Below are 18288 nucleotides of genomic sequence, written 5' to 3'. Positions count from 1 at the left end.
CCGTGTGGTTGCTTGGTTGTATATGTTTTAGCTTATAGTTAGAGATGAATAGGGAGAAACTACTTTTAATTGTTTTTGTAGTTTACAGTAAGTATAGTAACTGAATACTTGAGTTTAAGAACTACTTGTCGTAATGTTGACGTTTTAAGTTAATTCTAAAACTCTAAGCCTACAGTCTAATGGTCAAAACATAGCCTATCCTTAAAAAGTTTGTTTGATCAACTAATTAGTTTAGTTACACTATCCCTTGCAATCAGGAGCGGGTCTATTGGATGGCCTTAAAGGGGGGATTTCAACAAAGAGAATGTTGTGAAGGCTAGGTCTGCATTAATCGAACCTTGCAAACACACCGTGAATTACGATTACTTTTTTGTAATTTAGGAAGGGGGCAATTGCCTCAATCACCCCCTTCTGGATCCGCCACTTTGGACCATAAAGTCCAACACTTGATTTGCCATAGTGTTCGTGTGACGAAGCATAAAGATGACTTCAAACATAATCAAACAATTGAAATAGTTTCCAGTCAATCTCACAATAGTACGGGCGTTGTAGGCGCCATGGTCGGGTAGCCAGAGGTGGGCATCAGCTACTTCAAAAGCAGCGCGCTACACGCTACCGCTACTTCTTAACTGAAACTGACACAGAGAAGCACTTTGTGACGTCAAAATGAGTTTGACACCGAATGATTTCACTCGTTTACTTCCATTTCGAAATCGTTACAGCAAACACGTTCTAGGTGAAATTCATTGTTACGCATCTTTCAAAAACAGAAGCATTTAAAAATGCGAGTTGCTGAGTCAAAGGCAAGACTTTTCATAAAATAGCATGCGATGTACAAATAAAAGAACAGTTGGGGTAAATATATAACAAAGAAAACAACAACAGTTTTTGATCATGTCGGAAAATTGAAGCGTAAATAAAAAGAGTAGGCTACAACAACATAAATACCAAGATCATAAAATAACAAGAAAAGAATAGACAAGAAAGGTTCAGCAGTGAACATTCATAACATCCGCTCCGATAGCTCAGTTGGTTAGCGTGTGACTTCGTGGACAAAGCAGTTTCAAAATCAAGCGGGGCTGGTTCGACGCTCGGGGTGTGCGCTGTAGTAACGCATTATAAGAGCTTGAGTTACTTTTCATGCAAGAAATTTGGCTCTGCTGTAAAGTTCATCGCTGGTGTAATAAACGATTATAATTCACAAGAAATAAATCAAATTAATTATTTTGTTTTACATTTTGGTAGGAAACTTCATTTCGTTTAACCTGCCCATGGTCGAGTTGGGCTGTTTGGCAAATAAATCAATGTAAATTTAGAACACAAAGCCTTTTGATTTGGTTTTGTTTATAAAACACCAATTTTGATGTAAGTTCAAAACCGTGTGGTTTTCCAAGCGTTCAAACTTGCCGGTGTGTAGCATTATCAAATCTATACATTTTCTTTCGTTTCAAAACAAAAGCAGTTGTCTTCGCTTAGCTTTGAATTATCTTCTTTCGGAAGAATCTCGTTTTTATCAAAAAATCATTTTTTTTAATTTTTTTCTTACAAAAAATTGCAGTGCGCTTAAATTGGTAATTTTGTCTTTAGATCCATCTCTGTTTTAATGTCTAGTCTTTGAAACGTTTCCCCGCAATTACGATCGGCGAGACACTGTACTAACGCTTTTCAACGATCTTCGAAATTGCTTCTTTACAGACTGACGAAAATCAGCATTCCTAAAGTTGTAAATGAGAAAATTCCAAAAACTGTTACTTAGCAAAAGCATCGTAGCAACATATTGATGAGTTATAAAATAATAATGCGCTGTTAAATTCAATCTGACAGGTCGCTGTGGGAGAAGAGTTGGAATAAAAATAGCACAAATCAGCAAAATAATCATTGGCAAAGTGTTAATAGTAAACACACCCACCATAATGCCTAAAGTACGAGCAAGCGTGCTTTCTTGTTGTGATTTAATTTGTGCTTCAATGGCATTTTTCTGTCTAAACTTGGAATGTCTCTTTGTTGCGAAATAAAGCAATATGTTAGCTATCCAAACTGATACAAGAGGAATCAAAAATCCAACTAAATACAAATACACTCCATTTTGGCCTGCAATAGTTATCAAAATGGAAAGAATTAAGCTGTACGACAAAGTGTTGATAAAAAAAGGTAAACTAGAAAATAATACAGCTAATATCATAGCTACTCCACAAACCCATTTGGCTATTTTCTTCATATTGTATCTGCGATACACCAGAGGCTTCATAATAGCCATCAATCTGTCAAAACCTGCCCCGGCTAAAATATAAACAGAGTAAAAAATGGTAATAGATGTGAGAAGTCCAATGGAGTTGCGGTAACTGAGTGGAAATTGTGTCAAGAATCTTCCAGATAACAATCGAACACTGACAGAAGTGACATTTTCAGTTAAACTACCATTCAGTTTTTCGTATCCTTGAATGTCAACAAGACCTTCTTGGACATGTCTGGTCCAAACGAGTGTAGCTAAATTGCAAATACATGTAGGAAGTACAATAACCCCCACCAACAAATCCGCTCCAGCCAAGGCTATTTTGTAAATCGACTGACTGTGTTTGAATTTCGGTTCTGTTGCCATGATGATGATGACGATTACATTGGCAATGGTGATTATAACTGCCATTATTCCACAAACAGCCATCATCGTAATAATTTTGGCTTGACAGCTGAAAAATAAACCAGTCGTTGTTGTGTAGTCTTGTCAAACGAAATTGTTTTTGATCAAGTAAACAGAGTTACCGGAAGAGAAATTTACGATTTTAGAGTTTGAAAAATTAAAGTACTTTGCAGTAATTAATTACAACCAATAATTTTTGGTGGCACTGGGAGAAGTCCTGTGTTGCAGATTTTAGTGATTAATAACTTTCTATGCACAATTTGGTAATTTTTATTTGTGAAACAGGGAGAAGAACGTTAATTTACCTCTCTGAAAAAATTTTTTTGTAGACGTAGTGATAGGCAGCTTTGGTTCAGGTAATTGGCAATCCTTTGCGGGAGGCTTAGAAGTGTGCTAAGAACATTCACATGTGGACGTCTGGCAACACCGGTTGGTTGTGTTTGAATCTTTATCTTCGGACTAGGAAAGCTTTTGATAGGTTATTCCAGGTAGTTTTGCAAAGGCCTACTTGTAATATAGAGGCTTTGAACCATTGACTCAGGCCCGGTCACCGGTTTTGACAGAGTGAAGTTTTCGATTGTTGTTGGCTGTCATTTATTTCATCTACTCGGTGCCACTCAATGAAGAATTGTCTTTAAAATGCGTTCATCAAGCGCACACTCAGGAAGTCGAACCAGCACTGCGTGATCATGCGATTAGAATTAGGACTAAATAAAAAAATTTGATGTAGAAGAATTTATTGAGAATGGTTTTAACACTGAGAAAGCGGTTAAAGTCTTCAAGGGGAGGCTATACTGTAGCCATACTTTTGACCGTCATTGGTATTTTTAGGGTTAAAATTTGCTTAACGCGACATAAATTTCTATAATTATGTAACTATATAATTTATTAATTATTTAATTTTATACTTCATATAGCCTAATTATATATTTTTACTTGCTCTTTTTTTCTTTTTGCTTTTCTAAATTTTGAAGTCCTAAACTACTGTGTCACATAGTGTAGGCAAGGAAATCAACATGTAAATAACAGGTAAGTTTTAATCAGAAGTTGATTCGAGAAAAGTTTTTCTCAACGGTTAAAAGTTGTTTTGAGCAACAATAAAAACTAGAACCAAGTTTCAGTGTGTTACCTGGATGACATGCAAGTCCATAAAGAAATTTCTCGTTCACTCAAGACGTCTCCACTAAATCCACACCACACTTGTTCGCATGAAGGGACTTCTATACTATTCAACTCTTGAAAATCCCCACGATGCATTTCTTCCATATCATATTGGGCTACTTGCAAACAAGGTCGCAACAGTTCTTCGATCGTCAGCTGAGATGTGTTGATGAGAAATAGCAAGCTTCGCCATTCAGTTGTAAGGAAGCTAGAATTACTTGAAACTTCTTCATTGGATGCGTTGTTCATTATGAAAAGCATATTGTGTCGCTCATGAACAACCCCAATGGTTTTGTTTAGAGTTTCATAACATTGGCTCACAAACGTGGTGTAGTTGCAGAAGTAATCATACAGCAAACTTGTGAACGGAGTGGTTGCAAATAATCTTCTTTCACATTCGTTTTCAAATTGAGGACAATCCCAACTTTTCAGTGTTTCCAAATATCGACTTAGCGGTCTGCTAAATATCGACCAAGCAAATTCATAACGGCTTTGAAGTAAACCACAGCATCTTAATTCATGTGCTTTGTCACCAACAGTCAAGCCTGGCCTATATAAACAACTCAGTGGCTTTCTGGTAGAGTTTTCTTCACTTGAATTCAAAAATGCTGTTTCATTGCTGCTGATTGTTGCTACTTCAGAAATGATCAACAGCGAACATAACAAAAACATTAATGTTAAATCTGACATTTTATAAATTGCCTGTAGAAGAAAGAAAATATGTAAAACATGTGAAAACTGCAGCACTGGTATACAGTATGCTCGATAGCTCAGTGCTTCCTGTATGTAATATTTTACAAGCTATGTTCATCTCAGCTTTGTTAAGTGCTATTCTAGTCACGTAGACCTAGCTCATGCCCAGCTGCGCTGGACAATTCAACTACAACCTCCAAGTCACTTCTTGTTTAACGCGCGTCTTTACCAGCAGCCCAATTGCCAGACAGCAAAACACGTAATTTTTACATTGCTTCAACGTCTGCAGACGTTGAATCAATGTGAAAGAAAAAGAAAAAAAAAAGCAGAAGAAAGAAAGAAAGAAAAAGAAGAAGAAAAAAGAAGAAGAAAAAAGAAAAAAAAACAAGAAAGAAGAAGAAGAAGAGGAAGAATAAGAAGAGCCAATGTTTCGTGAGCCAATTTACGCTCTCTGTCTCTGACCATGTGCCAGCGCACACAAACTATCACATGAAGGAAATAGTTTAAAATATTTATGTTGCACATAGACAACTTTTCTCATTTTTCGAACACTGAAAAAAGGTATGATTAGACAAATTGGCCTACTTTATGTCAAGTTCCTATTGAGTGAATTGTTTCTACTTGAAATAAGCTGTTACGTCATGCTGAGTGATGCTGTATAAACTCAACTGCACTCAACGTGCAGTTTATAAACTTACCCGGATGTTAATCAAGCGTTTTTAGACTATCGGCTAATTGGACGATAATTTTCTAAGTGGTTCTAATCTCTTCTATGTAGAAGTAGAGTGTAGACGTATGATGACAGCATTTTGTCAGCTGGAAGGAATTTAACTTGTTTGCATTCAGTGAACAAGCGGGCATAAGGTGGTGAAATTATTTCTTTTGCATCTTCAATTATATCATGGGTGAAATTGTCTTCGCCGGTTGCTTTATCTAATTAATTGCGTGTTTAATGTCTGAACTATTTACTTCTGGAATGATCGAAAAATTTTCATGTTTATTAACGTATTTTCTGGTCGTCCTTTGTTGTTGATTGCTAGAATAAAGTTTTGATATTTTTTTTTTTTGCTTTTTTAATATCCTGTCTCTGCATTTCGTAACAGAGCGTTCCACCTTGCTCGTTAACGGTGGTGGTCATATAAGGACAAGATGTCTCTATCACAACAACAACAACAACAAGATCAAAGCTCTATCAAAAAACAACATTTGAAAAAGTCATAAATGATATGCATCATTGCTTAGCCTCGAGGCTAAAACTTGCATGAGTTTACGTCTGTGTTTGATAGCCCTTGCCCGAGATATAGGGTGATGTCATTTACTCATTTGCAGCAAGACTTCATTAAATGAAAAGGCTGAGTTTGTTCTGGACGATTTGATAGTTTTGCATTTGATATGTTCCTTCCTGAAATAATTAAGTTCACTTGTAACATTGTGGAAGTATTTAACACCTGCAAAGTCTTATTTCAATATCTCCTGAGTAAAGTAGCCTGCTGTACTTTTGAAAACTGAACCTTTCACGTCTTCACTATTAGTGAACTATTTTCCGAACTACACACTACATTTATCAGACAGCAAATCAGTCATTTTTTTACATTGATTCAACGTCTGCAGACGTTGCATAAAAAACAAAAAATGGTTGTTTTGCTGTCTGGTAAACGTAGTCTGCGACTGGCAGAACATCTTCATTCAAACATGCCATAATATAATAATTCAATAGTAAGTCACTTTCAGTTGAATGTCAACATTAAATTATTTGCAATGCTGACTGCATGCTATGCTGCAGAATAAAATGTAAATTTTCAGTATTGGCATGAAGCCTACTGTGTGACGTGCATTGACTCATGCATTCTTCATGCTATAAAATAAATCAACGTATTTACACGTACTGTAAATTATCTCATACACTTTCTCCGCATCGCAAACTATACAACTTATGAAAGAAAGTGGAAACGGAGTATATCAAGAATGCACAGCTTAGAAAAATGCATGGCCATAAGTCTATGTCTACTTTTCCTAAATTATTTACCAGCTTACTCGTATCAGCTCATCAACCTGTCACACGAATTCTAGCTCTGTGATTGCATTTAAGGTTACAGTTACCCATTTCCGGCAGAAGCGTAACTCAAGTCAGTCAGTTTTGAATATCAAGAGCATGACATTGCCACGTGCAGGACATTGATGGCCTATCACAACATTTTTAGTGAACAAGGAAGTATTCAGAAAACATACTCAACAAAATTGTAGAACTTCAAAAAGTTTCAATAAATTCTGGCATCTCATCATTTCTCATGTGAATTTGATACAAGAACCCACCAGAGGATTTTCAGCTCGAACTTAATTATAGTACAAGCACTAAGCAGTCCTCAGGTTACACTCAAAAAACTGATCGATTTCGTAACATTAACATGATCTCGCAAATCTTTTGACAAACAGCCTTTTTAAAAGTTTGGATGCCTACAGACGAGACTTTTCTTTTATAAAAACCATAGTTAGTCTTATCCAGGCTTACACCTGGTGATTGAAGATTTAGATTAAGTGGACGGGAATGCAAAGAAGCCAATCTTCGTGTCCACCTTCAGGCATGCCTTTGATTGTCCTGCCAAAGACAGAGCCACATGATCTTGAGCGGTATCGAACCGGCGTCCTTTCGAGTATCGTTCCAAGGGCTTTCACCACTTGACAATGCAGCCGACGCATAAACACCATAAAAAGTAAAAATAAAGCTCTCTACATAATATACACTGAAACATGCTGATGAAGATCCATAACCTGAGTACTAACTTTTGAAGACAAATTGAAACCTGAATGAAGTAGCCTAATATTTATCTCACTATGCTGATTGATAACACTTTACAAGGTGCTTCAGTTCAAGAAGAATAAATAACAAAATGTTTTGCACACCGTTCTTGTTTTATGGAATTATATTTCGATCAAAGTATAATGTACGGCCACTAAAAGGTCTTTTCCTGCCGACCCTTTTTCTAATGCTTTTAAGCTGTATTGCTTTTAGGCTGTTTGTGTTTATGCAATAAGTTTTACGGGCAAGAGTAAAGAAATAAAAATTAATTACCTAATTGTTTTTCGGCTTTTACTTTCAAATTCGTTGAATAAGCACTGCACCGAATGCCAGAAAAATATTGTTCAGACTTCTCCTTTCCTACTTGTTTTGTTAACCGAACAAATCAGAATTAGAAACTGATGATGCCTTTCCCAGTTGGCAAAATCACTCTTTTTCGTCGTTTCAAACCGCTGGCGTCGTTGAAATGATGTAAAAGAATATTTCAATAATAATGTTATCGCTTGTTTATTGCCGCTCTATAACTGCTATGATCTTTTTCTGACAGGGCTCGTGTTTTAATTTTGTATCAAATTTAGGGTGTTATTACATCATTACCTGCCTCATGCTTGCTGCGTTATGCAAGAAGAACACAATCGGTATCGTTTTTAAAGTCTTCCGTATGACCTGACCTGACCTGATATCGAAACCTTACATGCCAGCATTACAGTAGAGCCGTAGGCAATAACGATTCGGCCACTGACTTGGCCAGACTGCAAAATCCGTCATTTTTACGTTGATTTAACGTCTGCTGATTCAACGTCATTTAGACCAAGCTGCCGCCACTGCCCAAGGGTGGTAAAGGCAGAGCCCCTCGACCCCTGGAGTGGCGAAGAAGGTTCAAACTAAGAGAAAGAAAACCAGATTTTGCTTTTTGGGTATAGCTTCCATGTCACAAGTTGTTACAGTTTTCGCTTGCAAACGCTTTACAATTTGCGGCAATTGCAGTGCTTGCTGAATTCACGACACTTCACGCGATAGTTGACGCTAAGACGGATGTAGAGCACTTATGCCGTCTAGCATGTTTATTATTCAATAAATAAAACACTTTCGCTGTCAACTGATAGATATAAATCTCAAGTTTTTAGCATAACATTAAGTATTGATGCATTAATATTTTACAAGATTTTGAAGCCACTTTAGTTGGAATCAAAACTCCCCAAAGTGGAATATTTCTAGTCTAAGTAGGCTATACTTTTTAGTGATGAAAATATATGTATATTTTAAAAACTTTCAATTCAATTACTTTAGTAAAATATGCACTCATTAAAATGTTTACAACGTAGGCTACAAAACATTTATAACTACTCTAAAACTATTAATCAACAAACAAGAAATTGAATTTGCTGGGCGTCCGTTATGACCCAGTGTCCGAAGCTGGCTGATTATGGCAAGAAAGCAGGCAAGTAAAAAGCGGAAACATGCCAGCATACTTTTATCAATAAGAAATGAAGATCAGCGATATTTAAGCTGCGAGAGAATCTTCAACTGGCTAATCACATTGAATTGTTCAACACTCAGCGTTTCTCTATGTTGGTAGACTTCACGTTATTGTGACGTTGGCTGATTGTGTATTAGTACTATAAAAGTTGAATCTGATTAGCAAATAAATTTATTTCTCTCTCTCTCCACTCGCCAAAATGTCAGGAGAAGTTTATCAACATCAATCTGTTTCTGAAGAGAGTTCTTTCTGGATCCATAATATTTTCAAGGAAACTGAAGGTTCATGCGAAAAATGAGAACAAAAACATAACCACCACACCTAGATAGCCTACATTCCAATCATGGCCGTTGAGATATTACCTTCGGCACAGTACCAATGAGATTCTCGGGTCCAAAATGAAGACACTTTTAAAAAATATGCTCTACCATGGTCACCTGGAGATGCGGCCTGATTTGTCACATTTTGCAGATTTTGATTACAGCTACTGCTGGTGCTTGACTGACATTTTTTGAGATGTTTTTACTGTTTGCGGTTTCCTAACGACAAAACGTTTTTGTTGCCTTGGGGAAGCAGTAGCTAATGAAAAAAAGTAAGTTGAAAAACGCAAAATCAGACTGTTATTGAAAATTAACAGTCTGACTAAAATCATTGAAATCAAATTTTCTTTGATTTTCAACATGTGAGGATGTTAAAACCTATTGTGTCATCTGGGGAAAAGAATAAAGAAAGCGTAAAAATCTAATTTTTAGAAAAATTTATTTAAACGTTCGCCCAAAGTTAGAAAAACCTGGAAATTTCTGCAAAATGTGACAAATCAGGCCGTATCTTTAGGTGGCCATGGCTCTACATTCAAAGAATACAATTCCAGCCAATTGGAAAGGCTGCGGACTCCTAAAGTCTATCCCGTAGTCCTAAAATTATCCAGGACCCGGGTCTAAAAGTACCTCCTGGACCCCCTTGTCAATGTAACTGCTAATATCAATTACAGTTCAGAGTAATCGGTACTTTGGTGACATAGTTTCCTCTGACCATGCAGTGAAAGCGATCTGTACCATGCGATAAAAATCAATAGCTATGACAAAGTGTCCAGGAAATACTTTTAAAACAGATGTTCGTAGGACATTATGGATCCTGGAATCTTTCCAGAAGGCCCAACGATCAATGAAAACAATACGTATTCTTTAGAGCCCTATTGTTTTTGAAAGTGACTTTTAAGACACATATTTTTTTGTAAACGCTCAGTAACTTCTTTTCAGAAAAAAGGTCATGTCTTCTTCAATTAAGTTCCATGCTACTGTGATGCTGCGTAACAATCTTATACTCTTTATATACCGTACTTAACTGTATAAAAGCTACGGATTCCATCTACCTCAATGACTTTTCTTAACTACTGGGATTGTTTTACCCAGGGATACCAAAAATCTCTAGAAATCCTTGGTTTCTCTATTCACTTGCTTTATTTTATTACAGTGAACTAAACAGTGTTTTAATATTGTACTAAAACTGAACTACGAAAAAGTTTATAGCTTTGCTCTTATACTCTCCATAAAATCACGCCCAAAGCAAAATGAAAACCTCGATGATTTATTTTCATCAATCTGATTACGCGTAATCAATCACTTCAGGTTTCTTTTCTTAGCTCAAATCAGAGCGTATAACTTCAACTCGCTCAATGACAATCAAAAGCATTGATTAAAATTTTAAACGCTGGAAGCAAAATTTTTTTATATTGTATTTTTGATTATCGTTTGTAGTTTGAATAAGTACTTTTCGTTTTCCTCACTTTGAAAAAATATCTTTTTTTCATCTCATCATTAGCAATGCTTCAAAGTGAGAGCTAGAACTTTTTCGAAATAATTCTGGAAATCAGCCAGCTGAAAGCATCTAGCAGTTACGTACGTTTTTATGAAGTAACGAAAGGTGTTCTATTTTGCACACCACGCCAAATACTTTTCTTTTTTGTTTATCCGCATGACTCGGAAGTTGACGCATGACGCAGGCCGATCATGTGCACGTTTTACGCGCGTCAATCCACAGGAATTATTGTGGCTTGACTTGAGGGGATTTTAGAAGAGAATTTCATCTGCTGCTTATGTTTGTTTGTGGGGCAATTTGGCCTCCTTTCTAGGACTTACGTTGAAAGCTCTTGAATTACAATCTACTGCTGGGTGTTTGCTCAGCGATTGAGAGCTCAGCGATTGAGAACGACGTCGAAGAAGTGCCTAAACCCACTCCCCTCTGTTGACTGCTGAGTGCCAACTAAGAATAAAGTTTGGTACCATTCTTAAAAGGTCTTTGGCAAGACCTGATAGGGAATCAAACTCACGTCTGCGGACGCAAAGGCGAGCATTCAAACCACTTGACCATTGTGTCGGTGTGCAGTTGAGAGCATAACGACATAACATTAGAATTAGAACAACGTCCACAGATCACCAATCAGCCACAGATATCACCCATACCTATTGCCCAATGCCCATGGCTCTTGAGAAGATAATTTTGAATAATAATGTTACGGTTTATTCATTGTCACTCTACAACTGCTAAAGTCTATTAGAAACAGGCCTCATATTTAATTTTGTATGATATTTCAGATGTCATCACGTTATCATCCCACTTAATCTCACTGCGTTTTGCAAGAAAGTAAACAATCGGTACCGTTTGTAGTCTGCGGTTTGACCCAGCCTGAAATCGATCTTAGATCTACATGGACTTAGAGCCGAAGGCGAAACTACTCGGCTACTGAGCTGGTTTCACAAGTTGTAAATATGTTAGTTTCATCGGCTGGATTGCTATTTCCGTGATTTACAACGTGTACTTTACGTTACTTTACGTTATTTCTATGACTTGAGCTGCTTGCTAACTGCAAGCATATTTATTGTAATCAGCGTTCCACACAAACGTGTGAGGAAAAATTTACGCCCTTACAATTCTAGTGGCCATTTTTGGTCGGAATGGGATGGTGCCAGAACGGCTTACGCTGTAATCTGTACCATCTTTTAACTTGGTTTAAGTGACGGTAAAGAGCAGGGTGTAGCCCGAGGTATTATAAGATACCGTAACACTAACAGTATAATAAGATATACTTTATCATACCAAAGCGGTCACCGAGATGAAAGTTGTAATTTCAATACATGCTGAATGATGTCAATTAGACTATGTCAGCAAACAATTTAAATTGATATTTCTTGGTTTGGCAGTGAGGTGAGGATAGCAAGACGGCATTAAGCCACTACTCAACACCAGTAACGAACAAGATGAAAGATCAGATAGACTAGGACCAGTGTGATAAATTAGCCGACTTAGTTTTTGACTTAGCTATTGACAACTCAACAATTTTAACTCAACTTTATGATGAATGGGGTTTAAGAGTAGGCTACTTTGGGGTAATTTTAGAGGGTTGATTTTAAAAAGGAAGTCACATTTTTCCTATGTGGTCTAGTTTTTAACTTATTTTATGTTCTAGAAATATGTAGCCTAATTGTCATTTTATGCATAGGCTATCAATTCAGTTTGTTTTTATTTCTGACCATCACAATAAAAAACAATACTGTAGCCTACAATCCTACATGCCAAACATAGCAGAGGTCTAGAAAAAGGGAAAAGCGACAAAAGCAAACGTTTTTGCTGTTTGTTTATCAATTTGGGCTCTTTCCCAGGTTCTAACGTTAAACTTTCAATCAACTGCCATTTTTAAGGAGTCCTTCTTGATTCTCCGAACGCTATTCGTTCAGCCGTAGGGTAACTGGCTTATCCTCCGACAGTAGAGTGCTCAGTGGTTGCAAACGGTGTGGGGGAAGTAGGCCTTCCTAAACCCACTCATCTGCTGATTACAGTAGGCCTACCATTTTTAAAAGGTCTTTGGTATGACCTGATGGAGAATCGAACCCACATCTACCGATGCAGAGGCAAGCACTCAAAGCACTAGGCCAGTGGTTCTCAACCTTTTTGACTCACGGACTATTCTCAAGCTCGCCTATATATCCGCGGACTCAAGCTATATATTAACGAAAAATAGGTTTTTTGATTTCTATCCAAGAAAGTTTAATACGGTATCAACGAAAAAAGCAAGCACTGTTTTTCACTCAACACACACTCAATGAGAGCCTTGTCCTTGAACTTGCTTGACAAGTTTATCGAATTCCGGAATTATGGTTGTCAGTGCACATCTGATGTCATCTTCCGGTTGAAGTCTATTGCGATACTTCGTTTTGATCATCGTCAGAGTTGAAAAGCCAGATTCACACATGTATGTGGTTGGAAATGGCAAAAGAGCTGTTGCAGCTTGCTTGCAAAGATCTGAAAGACTAGGCTCCATCGACTGCACATTTGCCCAAAATTGAGTCAAAGAAGCCTTTTTAAACTTGTCTTTCCACATCTGTCGGCTTTGCAATTCAAGCAACTGTTCAGCAATACAGTCCATATCTGAGTGAAGTTCTAGCGCTGACACCTGAAAAGGATTCCGAACCCAATTAAAGATCCTGCAATAATTGTTGGAAGGAATATAACGATCCAATTCAGAAAGAAATGTGTTGAGGTGCTCAAGAAAGATGGGAAGAATGACGCCCAAATTGATATCTTTCTCTTCCACAAATAAGTTCAATCCTGGGAAAGCAGCTAACCTCCCACTTTTCATTCAATGCATCCACAGCTTTATTTTACGTTTGAATGCATCAATACTTTCCAAAACATCAAAAAATAGTTTCTCTTTTCCTTGCATAGAACTATTCAGTTGGTTTACATGGCTGAAAACATCGGCCAAAAATAGCAACTTTGCAATCCATTCATCATCACGAAAGCGATCAGCAAGTTCATGATTTTGCTTTTTTAAAAAAGCATGGGTTTCCTCTTTAAGAGTAGCCACTCTCTCAAGCACCTTTCCTCGTGACAACCAACGAACAGTTGAATGGAACATAAGCCCACTGAGCTCCGCTCCCATTTCGTCACACAAAGCACGAAATAAGCGAGTGTTCAAAGGACGAGATTTAATACAATTCACCACAGATACAACCTCTTTGAAAACTATGGCAACATTTTCTTGTATTTCTTTTGTTACCAAATTTTCTCTGTGGAGAAGACAATGAACGACCGAAATGTTATTGTTTTTCTTTTTCACAAAACTCATGAAGCCTTTCTTACTTCCCATCATGGCTGGAGCACCATCAGCACAAACAGACACGCAATTAGACCACTCAAGCTGATGTTCTTTAAAGAAGTAATCCACTTTCTTGAATATTTCTTCTCCTGTGGTATTTTTAGCAAGTGGACGGCAAAACAGAAACTGTTCAACGAAATCATTTGTGTCAAAATATCGCACAAACACCATGAGCTGTGCATCACTTCCGATATCGGTTGTCCCATCCAGTTGCAAACTAAATCTTTCACCGCATCTTATGGCAGCGATTGTTTGTTGCAGAACATTTCTTGAGAGTTCTTCGATACGCCGCTTCATGGTGTCGTTTGACAAAGGAACCATTTCCAGTTTGTTAGCAACAGCATCACCACACATTATCCTGGCCATTTCAACAGATGCTGGTTTAATCAAATTTTCTCCAGCTGTGTGAGGTGCTTTTGCACTTGTAAGCGATTTTCCATGCAACCGCAAAAGAAGCACGCACTGCATGACTGTGAGAATATACTATTCCTCCCCAAGCAGTTGAGCGATCAATGCGACTTCGCTTCACCTGATGCTCTTTTTCTTTAAATACTTTAAGAGATTTGTTAAGTTAACAACATTTCCATGGTTTTATTCTAGGTGCCAACAAAGTTTCGTGTCCTTTAAAGAGCTGTGAGCTAAGACTGTTAAGCACAACACACACTGTGGCCTCACTTCGCCATTCACCTCAATCAAAGTAAATCCAAGCTTCAAGTATTCATCATTATATGCAAAAACTTGTTTTCTTTTAGCCATTTTAAGTAATTCTGTCTGAGACTGTTCACCAGGCATCTAATCTAAAACTGACTGTGTTCTCACCGGTAGAACACAGTCAGTTTTAGAATTTTAGCCCATTTATTACGACATCACAAAGATAAAGTTGGTGAAGTAGAAGCATTTTACGTTTTATTTGTAATGCAATATGAACTGACTACTAGCAAAAGCAACTGTGCTCGCGGACTCATCCAGGCCCTTCCGCGGACTCATTTGAGTCCGCGGACTCGGGGTTGAGAAACACTGCACTAGGCCAATAGGCCAATAGGTAATTTTGCTGCATTGTTGAAATTTTGCTGCATTGTTGCATATGAGGACTAAATATTTCGCACTTTGCAGCTATAGTGTGAAGCATATTTTCTTGTGCTTGTCGTCTGTTGTCGATAATAACTAGGGTTAGGGTTATTGACAATCTCTTGTTTCAAACACCAGCAATAGTTGGTCATCATGTTGATATTCCCAACGCCCTTTTGGTAGGCCCATCTTTTCTCCATTGTTTTTGAAAACGCTCTCCTTTGTAGACTAGGCTACATTTTTTTTGTAAGAATTTAAAAACTGCTATCAGGGAGTTAAGAAGATAATTTAGGCCCGGTATCAAAGATTCTCCGGCCACATATCAAGACACTCCTAAGAAAAACGCATTATACAAAAAATGCGGTGTTTTTTTCATGTTCCCGAGCCTCTTGAAAAGATTATGGCAGCTGCAGCTGTAGCCTATAATATAGGCTACCGCCAGGTCAAAAATTAACAACAGTTTGTGTCGGATCGGAAGTGTAGCCTAAGGTTTTCGGTTTTAGTTTTCTGGCTACTTCAATACCGATGCTAGAGTTTTTATTAACAAGTCGGGTTTCCTCAAAAAGAAGTTAATTTGTGAGAGCTATCGCAATTCCTGCTTAGGTGGTCCATACTTACCTCCTTTCCCCTAATATAAAACGCCCTTGCTAAAAAAGTTGATTTAAATATTTTTTTGTGGAGAAGGAGCGGCCTTGTTTCGAATTCGATGCAAATTCAAGACTTGTTGTGTAGCGAGCGCAGCACAGATTTTCACCTCGGTTTTTGAAAATTGGAAGTTGTTTGCAAGGGTATACCGTCGTTTTACTCTCCAGGTGTAAGGACATAAAACTAGATTTTTGCAAATTTAGGACTTGGAGATAAACATAATTCAAGAAAATTAAAAGGAAACCTCTGATCACAGCAGCTTCCGAAATTTGCTAAACCATCACGAAGTGAAAATTCGGAAAACTGTGAGAAAGACAAGAATTAGTGCCAGGTTTACAGGAGGAAATTCAATTATGTAAAACAGCTGCCTGTTCTGAGATAGAATTAATATTATTAAATTACAAGTTTAATCTATGTTAAACAGTTATTCTTAAATTAAAAGCGGTGGCCTACTGGAATGTCGAGAAGCAGTGCTGCCAGACCTATTGTAGATCATTTGTATTGAAATTCGTATCAAAATTGCTTTACTTCTGTAGCTTTACTTTAAACTGTTACAATTATAATATTTCTCGTTTATTTGCTTATATAGGCTATATGTTTTTTGGCCCTTTCATCACTTCTGTTACCTCTTGGTGCATTTTCTTCGCCAAAAATTATTTCATTTGTGATTTTTGTAAAACCTCTAGAAATCTAACTAAAGTTGATTTATCAAAGTTTATTTTTAAAAAAAGTAGCACGTATGTATTATTGTACTTAGACTACTTATATCAACGTTTCTTTACCATTTTTTTCTTATAAGTTTGGTCACACTGAACTGGTTTTCGTGGAATATTTTTACTTTGCGGAGGATTATGACATCACAATTCGTGTTGATGTCAATATAGTCCTTACCAATCCTTGCAAATGCAAGCGTCCAGCTTCAATTTGTTTTTTATTGCTAGCACGAACATCTAGAAAACCATAAGGTAAATACAAGAATTTTGCACCAGCAAAAGAAAAAGATGAGAAAACGAAAAGGCTTAAAATATGCATCCCTAAAACACTATCTTAAAGATGCACAGCCACGAAACCTATAGAAAAGAAAGGGAAAAAATAAAACTTTTATTTCGTCGGTTGCAATTTGTAAAAATAGACCTACGCAATCAATACTTGCAACCGTAGCAAGGGCAGTTTAAATTTTACAATCTAGCCTACAAAAGAAATTTAGAAAGTGATAAGTTTCCTGACGTTTTTACCTTGACAGTCTCGAATTCCAAAACTTAGTTGTGATGTCATGAAAGACTCAACAAGGTAAAAATTACACGAAACCGGCTCAGCAGTGTGACCATGCGGATTCTGAAAAAAGTAAATAGAAATATAATTAAATATAATAAAATACAGACATACTGCTTCTGTTTAAATAAATTTTGATATATCAATTGTAGTTTCTATTTGAATAAGACCTTCTGATGATCCGTTAGGTGAAACAATTTGTAAAGGCTTCAGATAGTAATAACTACATTTGATTTAATTCGCTCTGCTTTGCCTTTTTGCTTGGCATTGAGCACTTTTTGTAGTATTAATAGTTTTCATTGTTTCAATTGTAGTTTCAATTCCCGAAGATTTTACAAAAGTTACAAGTAAAATAAATTTTTGGCGATTTAAATGCAATTACTATTTCACCAAAAAGGTCGTCAAAGCAACAAAAATGCGAAAAAAATGTATACATACTTATTTAAAAACAAATCTAGCAGAAAGATTATAATTGTAACAATTGGTATCAAACATTAAAGCTTCCCGGGTCCTTGGGAAGATCCCGGGATCCTAAAATTATCTTGGAACCGAGTTCTAAAGTACCTCTGGTTCCCTGTCAACGCTACTGCTGCTGACCATGTTATATTGAATGTCCCATCTACAAGGCGCCAAATGGAATGCACCGCATAGCAACACTGGACGAAGCTACACTCACCGGGCTTTCCATCACATGCCCTGACATCTGAACAATCCTGTCTCACACGAAACAGATAAAGGCTATTTGTTTTTATATTTTACTAATAATAATTATGGGGTTCCACTTTTAAGACACATGTCGACAAACTCCAAGCATTCCAAAACAAAGCAATAAAAATCGTTAATGTACGTTAATAACGTAAATATGCCTTTAGTTTTATGACGTCAGAGTTGTTTAAGCGTCGTTTTTCGAATAGAAAGAGAAGGTTATGGAGTTTGATGGATTTGGCTTATCCTAGTGGGCCAGTAATTAACCGAGAAGTAGGAGTCGTATATTTTTGTCCGACTCCACAGCCCAAGAAAAAAAGTAGGGGGTTCCAAAAAAATTAAAAAATTTAAGTTTGTTGCTGAGCTTTCGTCACACAAGTGTTACATCACCAGTATATAACCTCATTCAAATAGAAATTTTGTATTTTTTAGTTTTGTTTTTAGTGAGACGTCTTGATCGAGGCTTATGCGCAGAGATGGGCTTGATCTAGTAAATTGTAAATATCATTACCACTGTTAAAAGAATTTGTCATGTTCAGCATTAAGCATTAAGCATCATGCATTAAGCAAATAGAGCAGATTAATACAAACAAAATCTTTCCTTACTAACCCCCTTAACTGTCTATCACTCAGCAACGTTCACGGGATTAAGGGGGTACTTTTGGACTTGGCCC

The 18288-nt window shown here is 37.0% G+C and overlaps 3 protein-coding genes across 3 annotated transcripts; all 3 read right to left on the bottom strand.

Moving 5' to 3' along the window:
* Positions 1-697: 697 nt before the first annotated feature.
* Positions 698-4544, bottom strand: LOC145780621 (uncharacterized). Its single transcript, XM_082592249.1, has 2 exons — positions 3768-4544; positions 698-2687 (listed from the first exon to the last, which is right to left on the bottom strand). The coding sequence occupies exons 1-2, from the start codon at positions 4487-4489 to the stop codon at positions 1634-1636; spliced, it is 1776 nt and encodes a 591-aa protein (XP_082448375.1). The 5' UTR covers positions 4490-4544; the 3' UTR covers positions 698-1633.
* An 8321-nt stretch (positions 4545-12865) lies between these two features.
* LOC145775779 (protein FAM200A-like) lies at positions 12866-13405 on the bottom strand. Its single transcript, XM_082587186.1, has one exon. It carries the CDS (start codon positions 13403-13405, stop codon positions 12866-12868), a length of 540 nt encoding a protein of 179 aa, XP_082443312.1.
* LOC145775691 (protein FAM200C-like) lies at positions 13406-14392 on the bottom strand. Its single transcript, XM_082587074.1, has one exon. It carries the CDS (start codon positions 14390-14392, stop codon positions 13406-13408), a length of 987 nt encoding a protein of 328 aa, XP_082443200.1.
* Between the last annotated feature and the right edge of the window lie 3896 nt (positions 14393-18288).

The sequence above is a fragment of the Aplidium turbinatum genome, chromosome 1 (assembly GCF_918807975.1).
Source record: "Aplidium turbinatum chromosome 1, kaAplTurb1.1, whole genome shotgun sequence".
Taxonomy (NCBI): domain Eukaryota; kingdom Metazoa; phylum Chordata; class Ascidiacea; order Aplousobranchia; family Polyclinidae; genus Aplidium; species Aplidium turbinatum.
Note: the sequence above shows the minus strand (reverse complement) of the source record. Positions and strands in the feature narration are given on the sequence as shown.